The 14,410-nt window shown below is 41.3% G+C and overlaps 1 protein-coding gene across 6 annotated transcripts in view; it reads right to left on the bottom strand.

The window, feature by feature from the left end:
• Positions 1 to 234: 234 nt before the first annotated feature.
• Positions 235 to 14,410, bottom strand: part of fgfr2 (fibroblast growth factor receptor 2) — a 66,045-nt gene continuing 51,869 nt past the window's right edge. For all 6 annotated transcript variants that reach the window (XM_060925392.1, XM_060925393.1, XM_060925394.1 and 3 more), the window contains 3 exons: positions 11,136 to 11,273; positions 3,266 to 3,371; positions 235 to 2,003 (listed from right to left, as the gene is read on the bottom strand). In XM_060925392.1, the coding sequence (XP_060781375.1) occupies positions 1,839 to 2,003; positions 3,266 to 3,371; positions 11,136 to 11,273 (409 nt within the window). In that variant the 3' untranslated portion in view covers positions 235 to 1,838. The remainder of the gene's footprint in view (positions 2,004 to 3,265; positions 3,372 to 11,135; positions 11,274 to 14,410) is intronic.

The raw sequence follows: 14,410 nt of genomic DNA, 5'->3' as shown, positions 1-14,410 counted from the left end.
TCTTCTATCCGTCCTTGCTCCGAACCACACACACCTGATTTGAAGTTAGTGTGCTAACATGCTCTTGATTAAATCAGCTATGCTCTGCTCATCAAAAGTGCCACTGATGAGTTCAGTCAGATAGGTAGAGCAGGGAAAGAGGGAGCAGGATTGGCCCCATGAAGCAGGATTGAGAATCTGGGGCTTATTATGTTCAAACAGTGAAAGAAAGGAAAGTAAACAAGCAACTGGCAATTGTCATTTTTATCATCTTTAATTTTGCAAACCTATCAGGAACACTTGTTGAGAACAATATCATCTCATCTGTCAGGTAGATAATGAAAATGAACACGTGAACAAACTGTAATACTTTTGCATGCGCATGCGTGCGTGCATGCGTGTGTGTGTGTGATTCTGAAAACTACATTGTACCTGTAAATCAATTAACCCAAGACGAACAGGTGTTTCTGCAAAAAAATCCTTTATCCCTCTAACAAATATCCTGAATTTCTCACATTCAAATGCAAAACCTTGGCACAGAGTAAAATTAGCTGGTTAAAACAAGATCCTCTACAAAAAAAAAAAAAAAGAAGGGATTAGCTGGCTATAAAAATGTACATTATTTTATATTTAACTTAATATTCACATTTGTGTATATAAAAACATTGGAAGCATGAATGTGCTGAGTACCCACTACAAAAAAATATTCTTTGTACCATTGCATCAATGGTACAAAATCTCTTTAAGTTAAAAATATTCATTATGAATAATTGCTTCTGTTTCTACTGTAATTAATTCATATGTTCATTATTGTAGTGATTTTCTGTACTTTTGATTCATTTTTTAAAAACCATAAATCAATAAATTAACGTGCTAGCTCTTTCCCTGAAAGCCAATGCTGTGTCAGCAAGTGAAGTTAAGACAGGTTCCTTTGTGTTTGTGTTTGTGTGAGAACATATTTCTGGGAATGTTGTAGAATAGAAAAAAAATATATATAGACAATGTAAAAAAAAATTGGCAGTAAATTTGTCCACTTGAGGAAAATGAAGAAAAAAGAGGAATTATTCAGGAGTCCATACAAAAAAATAATTCACTGTAAATATAATATTTATATATAAATTTATATATTTTACATATTTTTAATATATTTACAAATATACCCAAAACTATATACCATGTAATTTTTTTATCCTTTAAGAATAACTGCATGGGCTTTCATTTGATAACTGTGTTATCAATATAAAAACGGAATGTGGAAAAAAAATCTTTCAAAAATAGACCATAAGCAGTGTAGTTAATTTTTTTCATGTCCTTTTATGTGCTAGCTGGAGTTTTCCTTTTTAACAAGTTTCCTGTTTTTCTCCCTTTTAGTCTCTCGCTCGTTTCATTTACTGTGGTTCGGGTTTTTTTTCCCCTCTTCTCGGTAATGAAGAGTCCTTGGAACGCCGAGCTGCACCATGGAATCACTGGCCAGAACGCTGAAGAACGTTGAAAACACAAAGCAAAATTTGTTGAAGTTTAAAAAAAAAAAAAGACAGAGAAAGGACCCTTGGGAATAACTCACTTTTCAGTCAAAAAAAAAAAAAAGTTTAAAAGTATTTTTGGGTCTGCAATCTCTGTTTAAGAGCTTGGTCATGGGATTTTTTTTTCTTTTTTTTTTTCATTAAGAGTGCGTGTGTTTCATTACACACTTACTAGTTCATCTTAAAGGACAGCAGCATTGCCGGGAATCCCTGCATCCCATGCTCCGTAAGTCCAGCGGGAGCGGTGAGGGAAGGAAACGAGGCAAAAAGTAGAGGAAGACAAGAGTTTGAAGAGTCAGACGTCTCCTGGTGGTGTGTTGTGTGCTTCCAAGTGCCTCATGTTTTTATGCCACCGTTGATGTGCTGGTATTTGGGAAGGCATGGCTCATCAGGTAAAGGCTCATGAGAGAACACCGAGTCATCTCCAGACGAGCAGGAGCTACGAGTGTCCGGGAAACACGGCGAGTACTGCTCTGTTGGAGCGCACAGGTCAATGTATTCCTTCAGAAAGAGAGAGAAGTCTCAGCTTTAAACACACATAAAGCAAAAGAACACATCCCTATTATCCTCACGTCTCTATACTCACTCTATTATACACTGAATTTTCCTTTAGACACAGATTCTCAAAACGTCAGCTACAAAAACAGCTCCTTATTTATTTCCATCAGCTTCACACCACACAAGAGGATTTTATTATTTTGGTTCCAGTTGAAAGATTTTCAACAAGACAAATATTTCATCGTTGCATCATTTGCAAAACAATATTTGTGTAAATGATGTCTGATGAAACAACACTGGGACCTCCGTGCTGTTCAAAACAAAAAGTGCTTCGAGGTTTTAAGGATTTTAAAAAAATTAAAAAAAACATGCCGTAAGTGAAAAGAACAGAATTTTGTTTCCCTTCAGACTGTAAGTTCGTGTCAAATAGACAGCAAACATGTGTTTACAACTATAGCATCCAGTGAAATGCAACAGTACACAACACAGTATTTCAAAGAAACCCCATCTTTCACTTTTTTTTTTTTTTGAAATGGGAAAAAGGGTATTTTCTCCAGTTAACTCGATCCATTTGCCCCCCTTTTGTGGCTTTTACAGAAAATTTTAAAGCAAAGGAAGAGGTTTTGGTATCTGAAGGCTAGCGTTTGGTTTGGACTCCCCCACTTCAACACAACGCGGCTCACGTTACTAAAGACCTTCACATCTGTGAGCAGTTTGAGAGGCTTGGGGTGAGAGAGAGAGAGAGAGAGAGAGAGAGAGAGGAGGAGGGAGAGAAAGAGCAAGCAAAAGCCACTTATTGCATTTCAAAAGTTCAAAAACAAAGAGAGACTGGGGTTCTTGTCACTCTTTCCAGATCCAAACTAAACCTACAAGTCCTGACAGATTTCCATCCTGTGCCATGCCACAGTCTGTTATGTAGATCTGTCAGATGACAGCTCGGGATGGAAAGAATCGGAGCTGGCGCTCAGTTTGGAGAGATGTGGCCAGAAATTAAGCGATGTTAACGCAGGGTTGAGGCCTGGAGCAAATCAGGGCTCATGTAACTCTTGACCCTGAGCGCTGCTGTAAAAGCCATCTTATGATTTCTCTCTCTCGCATTTCCCTCCCTGATTCTTGCTCAATCCTTCAGGCTGAAGCCAGGAAAGCCCTCAACTGATAAATTCCAGGACTGCAGGAAGATGTCCGAGTAGCTCCGGCAGACATGTACAAAATATTTCAGGGCGTGTGTGTGTGTGTGTGTGAGAGCACATGTCCATCCGCCTCACCTCTTGGCTTGCCAGCGTGAGAATGCGGTCCAAATCCTCCACCAGCTGCTTGAATGTAGGCCTCTGTGAAGAGATCGCGTGCCAACAGTCTTTCATCATCATATACCTGTGAATCAGAGAAAAGACAGCAAAATGAAAGTTAACAGCTGACATCATGCACCATCCCACTACAACTCGACCCAAAACCATGACGTGTAATCCAATCCAATAGAAACTACACTACATTACTCTATTACAGGGTGCAGAGTAACTAGTGACTTACAAAACAGCTTGAAGTACACTTGCCTGAATACTGCCAAGAACTGTTTCTTTTATTTCATTGGTAATAAAACAATTTTTACAGTTATGAGACGTACAAAGCACGTTTCTCAAAGATTATTTTTCAAAGAGCACTGAGATGCGAACAGCATCACTATCATGTGTCAGTCATTATGAGGTGACAATTAATACCATGTGTTGAAAGACAGGAATTAAAGCTAAAGACAGAAAAGAAATTTAATCTTCCTGAGAAATGTGTTTTATATAATGTACTCGAGAATAATAAACTGACTAAAAAGGGCCGCATCTTGACATCGAACAGAGCACAAACAACCAAAGGACAGCCAGAGGCAATATGATGATCATGTTGAGCTCGTCTGCCTTGACTTCAAGGTTTTGTTCATTGGATAAAATATCTTAACTATGTTGATTACTAGCTATGTAACACAATGACACTGTATGTACAGTGCCTTGCAAAAGTATTCATCCCCCTTGGTGTTCGTCCTGTTTTGTCGCATTACAAGATGGAATTAAAATGGATTTTTGGAGGGTTAGCACCATTTGATTTACACAACATGCCTACCACTTTAAAGGTGAAAATTGCTGTTCTATTGTGACACAAACAATAATTAAGAATAAAAAACAGAAACCTGGAGTGTGCATAGGTATTCACCCCCCAAAGTCAATACTTTGTAGAGCCACCTTTTGCTGCAATTCCAGCTGCAAGTCTCTCAGGGTATGTCTCTATTAGCTTAGCACATCTAGCCACTGGGATTTTTGCCCATTCCTCAAGGCAAAACTGCTCCAACTCCTTCAAGTTAGATGGCTTCGGTTGGTGTACAGCAATCTTCAAGTAATATCACAGATTCTCAACTGGATTGAGGTCTGGGCTTTGACTAGGCCATTCCAAGACATTTAAATGTTTCCCTTTAAATTACTCCAGTGTAGCTTTAGCAGTATGTTTAGGGTCATTGTCCTGCTGGAATGTGAACCTTCATCCCAGTCTCAAACCTCTGGCTGACTCGGAGAGGTTTTCCTCCAGAATTGCCCTGTATTTAGTGCCATCCATCTTTCCTTCAGTCCTGACCAGCTTTCCTGTCCCTGCAGATGAAAAACATCCCCACAGCATGATGCTGCCACCATCATGCTTCAAGACTCAAAAGGGAACCCATCCTCATTTGGGTGACAACAGACAACATGATTATAGCATTAACAGTTTTAACATGAAGTCAGTTTCATTTGTAACATGAAGCCTTGCCACCGTTGCCACAGGCTTGCTCATTGGGGATAGATTAGGGATAAAATTACCTTATGTTTAAAGTCATTCAAATTCTGTAAAGCTGCTTTGCGACAATGTCTGTTGTTAAAAGCGCTATAGAAATACACTTGACTTGACCATGCTTCACTGTAGGAATGGTGTTCTCAGGGTGTTGGGTTTGTGCCACACATGGCGTTTCCCATGATGGCCAAAAAGATCAATTTTAGTCTCATTTGACCAGAGAATCTTCTTCCATGTGTTTGGGGAGTCTGCTACATGCTGTTGGGCAAACTCCAAATGTGTTTTCTTAAACAATGACTTTTTTCTAACCACTCTTCCATAAAGCCCTGCTCTGTGGCGTGTACGGCTTAAAGCGTTCCTATGGACAGATACTCCCATCTCCACTGTGGATCTTTGCAGCTCCTTCAGTGTTATCTTTGGTGTCTTTGTTGCATCTCTGATTAATGCCCTCCTTGCCTGGTCTGTGAGTTTTGGTGGGCGGCCTTCTCTTGTTAGGTTTGTAGTAGTGCCATATTCTTTCCATTTTGCTATAATGGATTTAATGGTGCTCCCTGGTAGAGGTCTGCGCGGGACAGAATTTTCAGTCCCGCTCCCGCATTGTGCAGTCCCGCTCCCGCCCGCAAAGAATTATGATTTTCAGTCCCGCTCCCACCCGCGCCTGCCATGTTTTGTCCTCCTCCCGCCTGCAAATCCTGCATGATGCAGACGTTCGCGTTATTTCTCACGAAAGTTCTTGTCATTGGCTTGGGGAATTAAACATGCTGAGCTTAGCTGAGCTCTCCACTGACTGATCCTTCACCTAGCGCACGTAGCGAGGGTGCGCGTTGCCAGGCGGCATGCGCAGCTGAGGCTTTACAAAGATACCCAACACACCTACCAAAATCTACAGTGGATATTAAGAATATTGTACATTGCACATAGCTTATGTCACTCCTCACAGTTACATTCTAGGAAATAAGAAATTAATATAATTTAAAGACACAGCGTGATGGTGCCCCGCCCCCTACTTTGAGTGGATTTGAGCATAAATATCTACAGCTCACGTTCACGTTTGTTATTATTTACCTTGTTTCTGAATTCGGAATGTTGAAATGGCAACATGTAGACCTAATAATAATAATTATTTAAGTAGGCTAATCATTTAAGTATGCGCTCTCCCGTGGTGCGTCTCCTATGAATAATTAGTGTGAAAGGAGGGATGGATCGCACTCTTGGACTTCTTTTTTTAAAGATTTTTGGGGGTGCTTTTTTTCACCTTTTATTGGATAGGACAGCATAGAGACAGGAAATGAGCGGGAGAGAGAGACGGGATTGGGAAATTACCTCAGGCCGGAATCAAACCCGGGTCCCCGGATTTATGGTATGGCACCTTATCCACCTGAGCCACGACGCCCCCTGAACTACTTCTTTTAGTTACATTTCTTTTCAGTTGTTTTTAGCAGCAGAAGGAGACAAATGTTTCGGCTGTTGACTTCGTCAGTGTCTCTAATAATAATAATAATAATAATAATAATAAACAATAAAAAAAGACAGGCGAGCACGTAATTCCAAGTGGAAATTTGGTATATTTATTGTTCAGCCATACAAAACATTAGGCTAACCCAGTTTACATTTGTAAAGCATTTCTAACTAGAATATCCTATAGAATACCCTATAAGCATAGCATATATAAATGTTATAACAAAACACAGTCCTAGCCTACGAACAGTGTTGACAGTAGGCTATGCATCGTCAAAAACAACAACAAAAAATCAACAGTATAGGCTACTGTAGCCATTATAGGGCTGTGGTTGCACATTTCTAAAACTATTTGGGCTTGAGCCTCCGTGCAAGTGTTAAACTCAATATAACATAGCTGACCTTGTTTGAATATGAATAAGAAAAATGAGAAAAAACGTCAGTAGGCTATAGCATGTCTAATTGAAATAACGGTAGGTTTAATCAAACGCAGGTAAACGAAACAACTAAGCCTATTGCTTAGGCTATCAGGTTCTTTGAACAGCTATGGAGAAACAGCAAATTGTTCACTGTTGAGGGCTTCAACATACTGCGCCTTTCCTCCAGTATGCGACCACATATGCTGAACGCGTGCTCAGATGGTGCGCTGGAACCTGGAATGGCCAGTGCATGCCGTGCCAGTTTGGCAAGTGTGGGAAAGTCATAGCAGTGCTTTTTCCACCACAGCAGGATATCTTTAGATTGGTCTGATTCGGATCCAATGAGTTTCACTTTCAGATAATCATCAATCTCGGAGTTTAAAGACTTCGATTCAGCACCCGTAGCACCGACATCCTCCCATTCCTCAAAGTCACGAAAAGTGACCTTTTTAGGTGGAGGTGGCTCCGCGCTTTCATCAGTTTGGACATCAAACCCCAACTCCTCGGTCATCTCTTTCACAGCTTCTGTCACGTATTGTCTTTCATTTGCATTGATCATCCTAAGATGACGCAGCTTTGGAGTAAGGAAAGTTGCTACTTTATACAGCATGTCAATTCCGTTTGGGACAAGGTGACTTGGTGACAGCAGTGCGTCTAGGCGTTGCGCACACGCAGATGCGATGACACTGAGTAGGGGGTCAGCCTTGGCCACTTCACAATGCTCCCTTAACTTCACGGACCATGGCAGAACAAGCACAGCACTTAATGCCGTATTGTCAGACTCCAGGTCATTCGTTGCGTCTTTGAAGGGTTTGAGAAACGCCACCAGGGATGCAAGGATCTGTTTATTGATGCAGCTTATTTTGTCATATTGGTTATTTTCAAGTAGAACTGTTGTGACCTCGTCATACTGCTGTGAGATAGAATCCAGCATGTCCACAGTCGAATTCCATCTCGTCTCCACTGACTGTTTGAGAGACTTCGTCAGCTTGACTTGCAGGCCGGAATGTTTAAAATAGCTGACCAGCTTCTTCGCGTCGCTGATCAGCTGGCCTGCTTCAGGGACTTCGCTCATCACAGTAGGAGACAGGGCATGCGAGAGAACTGAATTCAGTACATGGGCACTGCAGTTTAGCCTTGTGAATCCTCATAAGGAGGCTACCATATTCGCTCCTCTATCTGTCACAAACACAATCTTTTTCCCCAAGACTGAACAATCGATTCCGAAGGCTCTTAAATTCTGAAATAATAAAGCACGGATATTTTCTCCTGTCTTTGAGGTTCCTTCATCAAATGGGGCAGAAAATAGCACTCTAGACTGTAAGTTGTAGTCTGAGTTGATGTAATGCAGGGTGGCTGAGAGGAAAGAGGTTTTGCGATATGTTTCAGTCCAGACATCCGTTGTCACAGCACACCCGTATTTCCCAATCGTCTCGTTTATGTCATCAACAACAGCTCTTCTAAATTTGAGTGCCCTATCATCTACATGACGTGACAGTTGTTGGATGGGGCAGAATATCTCGCACATCGAATTTGCCTATTGTGGCTGCTGTGTCAACTAAGTGTTGGGCTAACTGAACTAATCCCCAACCGGCGATACTGTCATACGGGCGGAGGTCCGCAGCAACAAAATCAACGCATTTCTCCATGGTCTTTGCCTTCAACGCATCTGTCACTTTTGCGTTGTTCCCTCTGAACTCCAACAATTGTTGTCCTTTTAACACAGTACATACATGGCGATTCAGGCCTGATGTACCTGATTTATGGCCGTTGTATGTCAGAACCTTTTGGCACTTATCACAACAAGCAAAGGGCAGCTGATTTCCCTCTGTGTCGTACACGAGTGAGAATGATTTCCAAATGTCCGATTTCAGGACTCTTGACTTTTTAACGGAATATGTACCTCTTTTTAAAGCAGCACTTACTTTTGAAGCACTGTGAGCTTCACTAGAGGAGCTCTGCTCTTCTGCCATGATGAAGATCTCAAACACGGAAGAGGAAAGGAATTGGAAATGTACGCAAGATTAGACCACATCCGCAAATTTAGGCATCTTAAAATGTTTTTATTAATGCCAAATAAAATATACAGCACAAATTATATATGATAGACATAAATTAATAATTTATAAATTTTATTTTAAACACGTTTTTAGTTAGCAGGACTGCAGCTTATCACCGCTCCCGCCCGCGCCCGCATCGTGCACTCCCGCTCCCGCCCGCAATGAGCTTTCAAAATTTGTCCCGCCCGCGCCGCACTGCTTTGCGTCGGGTCCCGCGGGACTCCCACGGGAGTGCAGGGCTCTACTCCCTGGGATATTCAAAGTTTGGGATTTTTTTTTATAACCCAACCCTGATCTATACTTCTCCACAACTTTGTCTCTGACCTGTTTGGAGGCTCCTTGGTTCTCATGTTGCTTGCTTAGTCGTGTTGCAGAGTCAGGGTCCTTCCAAAACAAGTTGATTTATACAGACATCATGTGACGGATCATGTGACACTTTGATTGCACACAGGTGGATCTTAATCAACTAATTATGTGACTTATGAAGTGAATTGGTTGGAGCAGCTCTGATTTAGGGGTTTCATACAAAAGGGGGTGAATACCTATGCACACTCCAGATTTCTGTTTTTTCATCTTAATTATTGTTTGTGTCACAATAAAACAACAATTTTCACCTTTAAAGTGGTAGGCATGTTGTGTAAATCAAATGGTGCCAACCCTCCAAAAATCCATTTTAATTCCATCTTGTAATGTAACAAAACAGGACAAACACCAAGAGGGATGAATACTTTTGCAAGACACTGTACATGTACCTGTATCAGTTAATGCTCTAAACGTATGTGTATTAGGATTTACATCCAAAGTGGGTGTTGCCTAAAACCAAAAGTTTTTTTTTTCTTTTAACAAACGCTAATACTCTGCCCCTGGAAACACAGAAGAACAATGGGATAAAATCCAAAGGTTGAAATGCCAGCACTGTCAGCATAATCTGTGACTTTGAGCTCTGACAGTTCCTCAACCTCAAATACATCACTTGAGTACAGAACTGTTCTCAACTAGAGATGTGAGTGGGTGACTGATTTTTAATCCTGCTTGTGTAGTTATTTATTGTTAATGAATTTAGTTATTTTGCTTAGTTAGGTGTTATTTCCCAGAATATAAACAAACTAGTCATCAAATTAAACCACCAGAACCCTGACCAGGCAGTTACTAAGAATGAATGAATAAAGATTGTATGTTAATAATAAAGATTGTTGTTGTTAATGAAAGCGTACATCTGGTTAGAACATGTTTGTTCTAAACACACATTCTGAATAATGTACTCATATTTGTTTACATCCATATTGCTTACAATTTTAAAAAAAGTCATGTTGCAGAGAAATAACAAAAAATTTACTAATGCCCAGGTCAGACAGCAGGCTGCAACTAGTTTTCAACTACTTGCAATTACTTGCGATAACAAAATCGCAGGTAGGCGCAAGACCAGTCTTGTGTTGACGCACAACGACGCAGATAACGGCAGAGTGTTGCAGAGGGTCTTTAGTCGAGGCAGGTTGATGCTATTGGATAACGATCTGTTCTCATTTCAGCTGCGATTCGCTTCCAATCGGTGCAAATAGCAGGTTGACGCATGTAGAGGCAGGCGTGCAACGCTTGAGCGACCAATCTCAGGTTGAAGCAGGTAATGGCAGCTAGACGCAGGCTGACACAGGGGAAGTCTTTAGAGATGGCTGTGATGGATCGCAGGTACTGTACTTGCAAATAGTTTACAACAACCTGCGAGCAGTCTTAAGGTTTTCTGTGCACTGTGTCAACCTGTGTCTAGCTGCTTAAAAACTCTGTATCTTGCAATACGTCCGACTACAACGAAGGATTTGACGCAAAACGCCCGTGTCCACCTGCGATCGCAGTGTGCGTCTTTCTGCCATCTGACCTGGGCATAACTCACATTGGCTTAGTATTAAATAAGGTAGCTACCGTATATTTATTTGCACTGATGTATGTTAGTTAAACATAAAAAATTAGCTTGCCATATCAAATATACATTAAATATAACTAACTTTGAGGAGATAAAAATTGCTGAATAGTTAGCTTTAATGTTTTCTACTACTACTACTATTTCTGTATAAAATTAATTAACAAGTAAACTGCAGTTATAATAAGAGGTTTACATTATATTGCTGACAGCTATCTAGCTCAAGAAAAGATGTAGTGTGTGTGAGTTCTGTTTCGAAGCTTAAGGTTTAATTGGTTTACTCAGGCAATTAAAATTTTGTCCGTTGGATGAGTTCAAGATAAGCTGAAATAACATGAACTGTTCCAACTGAGAAATGATGATTCACTAATAGCCATTTCGAACACTGTTATTATTGCTATAATAACAAAGTATAAACAGTTAATATTGGCCCATGCTGACATCACCATTTCATCATGTAGAGGACATTGACATGACTTACAGATCATTGGTGCAGTTGGCTGGTTTGTCCATCCGATGGCCCTCCTTTAGGAGTTTGAAGAGCTCTTCCACAGGAATTCCAGGGTACGGTGAGCCACCCAATGTGAAGATCTCCCACATTAGCACCCCGAACGACCATCTGATAACATACCAAATTCACAGAACAATCTCATTCATGATGTATATTCCATGACCTTTTCATAAACACATCACAATCTCGAGTTGAAGTTGCTAACTGAATGACAATACGCAGGACCAGCCAAAAGTTTGGACACACCTTCAAATTCAATGTTTTTTCTTTATTTTTATTAAATAAAAGACACTTCATGTCTTGATAGACTGTCATGTCTCTTTACTTACTTGAGCGGTCCTTGACATAACTAGAGAGACACATTTTTGAGTGGTGAACATATTTAATGAGTGAGCGACGCGAACGAGATATGAAGATAAACTTCATATCTTCGCACCACTGTGCAATATTCTTTTTATATTTAGACACATCCACAAAAAAAAATTCAAGTTCATCAAAAGAATTTTAATTCTGAACCAGTTTGCATGGTGGTATAGTGGTTAGCGCTGTCGCCTCACAGCAAGAAGGTCCGGGTTCGATCCCTGTGGCCGGCGAGGGCCTTTCTGTCCGGAGTTTGCATGTTCTCCCCGTGTCTGCGTGGGTTTGCTCCGGTTTCCCCCACAGTCCAAAGACATGCAGGTTAGGTTAACTGGTGACTCTAAATTGACCGTGAGTGTGAATGGTTGTCTGTGTCTATGTGTCAGCCCTGTGATGACCTGGCAACTTGTCCAGGGTGTACCCCGCCTTTCACCTGTAGTCAGCTGGGATAGGCTCCAGCTTGCCTGCGACCCTGTAGAACAGGATAAAGCGGCTAGAGATAATGAGATGAGATGAGACCAGTTTGCATTTTGTCAACGCCTGTCAAGTCAGTGGGAAAACACTGGGAGTGACATCGTCGAGTGAAGATATTGGAAAATATGTTACTCAGGTCCGGGACGTAATTCGTATCACAAATGCGAATTTTTCAACACGAGAAGATAAACGTCATATCTTCAAGCCAGCGTGAGAGTTTATTTTTTTTATTATATAGACACATTCACAAGCAAAAACCAGGCAAGTTAATCAAACAATTCATCAATATCCTCAGGAGTGAAGATATTGTATAAAAATATGTTACTCAATGTCCTGGATGTAGTTCGTATGAAAAATACAGGTGGTGTATTTCCCAGGAAAACACTCAAGTCTTTATAATAATATGGATTAGTATAGTTGTGGAGTAGGGTTATTTACTGTATTATTATTATTTACTGTTTGATCTCAGGAGTTTACATGTTCTCCCTGTGTCTGCGTGGGTTTCCTCCGGGTGCTCCGGTTTCCCCCACAGTCCCCCCCAAAGATATGCAGGTTATGTTAACTGGTGGCTCTAAATTGACCGTAGGTGTGAATGGTTGTTTCTATGTGTCAGCCCTGTGATGATCTGGCGACTTGTCCAGGGTGTACCCCACCTCTCGCCCATAGTCAGCTAGGATAGGCTCCAGCTCGCCCTGCACAGGATAAGCGGTAACAGATAACAGATGGATGTTTGATCTCAAATGCATTAATAAGGCAAGAAATTGCACTAATTAACTTTTGACGATCACACCTGTTAAGTGAAAAGCATTCCAGGTGACTACCTCATGAAGCTGGTTAAGATAATGCCAATAGTGTGCAAAGCGTCATCAAGGTGGCTACTTTGAAGAATCTAAAATATGAAACATTTTGTTAACACTTTTTTTACCACATAATTCCATATATATTCTATAGTTCTGATGTCTTCAGTCTTGTTCTAGAATGTAGAAAATACAAAATAAAAACCTCTGAATGAGTCGGGGTGTGGGCGGCACGGTGGTGTAGTGGTTAGCGCTGTCGCCTCACAGCAAGAAGGTCCGGGTTCGAGCCCTGTGGCCGGCGAGGGCCTTTCTGTGTGGAGTTTGCATGTTCTCCCCGTGTCCGTGTGGGTTTCCTCCGGGTGCTCCGGTTTCCCCCACAGTCCAAAGACATGCAGGTTAGGTTAACTAGTGACTCTAAATTGACCGTAGGTGTGAATGTGAGTGTGAATGGTTGTCTGTGTCTATGTGTCAGCCCTGTGATGACCTGGCGACTTGTCCAGGGGGTACCCTGCCTTTCGCTCGTAGTCAGCTGGGATAGGCTCCAGCTTGCCTGCGACCCTGTAGAACAGGATAAAGCGGCTAGAGATAATGCGATGAGATGAGTCGGGGTGTACAAACTTTTGACTGGTACTGTAGTCTGCAGCCGATCTACATTCATGACGTTAGCCATTTTGAACTATCGACAAAAACAGTTAAGATTAATGACATATTGTAGAAATCATTTGCAGCTCTCAGCTGTATAAACCGAAATGAGAAACAAACTGCACTTCACTGTCTGAGTCACCGACACATACTGAGCCATTCATGTCACCCCGGAATTGTGATTTTTATGATTGTTATATCGCATTAACAAAGCAAAGACTGTCGGAGACTAAATGCAGTCTTTCTCCTGGGAGGTCCAGCCCATGAGACCATGCCTGAGGCAAGTGGACACTGGCCTCAAGGGGACTAAAAGCTGGCCTTTGTCCTTGCTGGACAGCCACAATGATACACACTGTTCGAGCCAAAACAAACATCAGTTCAGACCCACAGGAAACAAACTGCTGTAGGACAGGAAGTGTATGGAAGTGACCTTTTTTTGAATTTTTTTTTTTTTTTACCCACACTGATCCTGTGTTATATCATCTCGGGATATAGAGGTCAATATAAATAGGAATATTGAAATCTTGATCATGTCACAATGATGAAATGTTGTTTATTCTTGTTCCAACTTATCAGCATAACGACAAAATAGTCAAAGCTAATCTGGGGCCAGCGACCCTTATCATCCACTGAAGCTAAGAAAAGCATGCCCTTTCGCAATGAGTAGAACTACTTGGGATAACGTGCTTAATAACCATTTCACAACTGGACCAACAACACATCTTACAAGCACCTTTCAGGTGACCCGCAACACAAAGAAGCTCTCTGATTTCATTTACTCCTGCAACCGGGCGTATGTTTACCTCCTCATCCAGTTTTGTTTGCCTTCTCTTTTATCAAATGGTGTATCTTTTCACACATGTGGCTATCCATCAGCATCACTTTGTAAGCATGACCTAAGCTCTGTGTGATCAATCAGCTGAGCTCGTCGCACGGGAACTCGTTCCAAAAGGTCACCTTTTGAGCTTCCGCGGG

The sequence above is a fragment of the Neoarius graeffei genome, chromosome 7 (genome assembly GCF_027579695.1).
Source record: "Neoarius graeffei isolate fNeoGra1 chromosome 7, fNeoGra1.pri, whole genome shotgun sequence".
Lineage (NCBI taxonomy): Eukaryota > Metazoa > Chordata > Actinopteri > Siluriformes > Ariidae > Neoarius > Neoarius graeffei.
The sequence above is the reverse complement of the archived record's forward strand: the minus strand, read 5'-3'. Positions and strand labels throughout refer to the sequence as shown.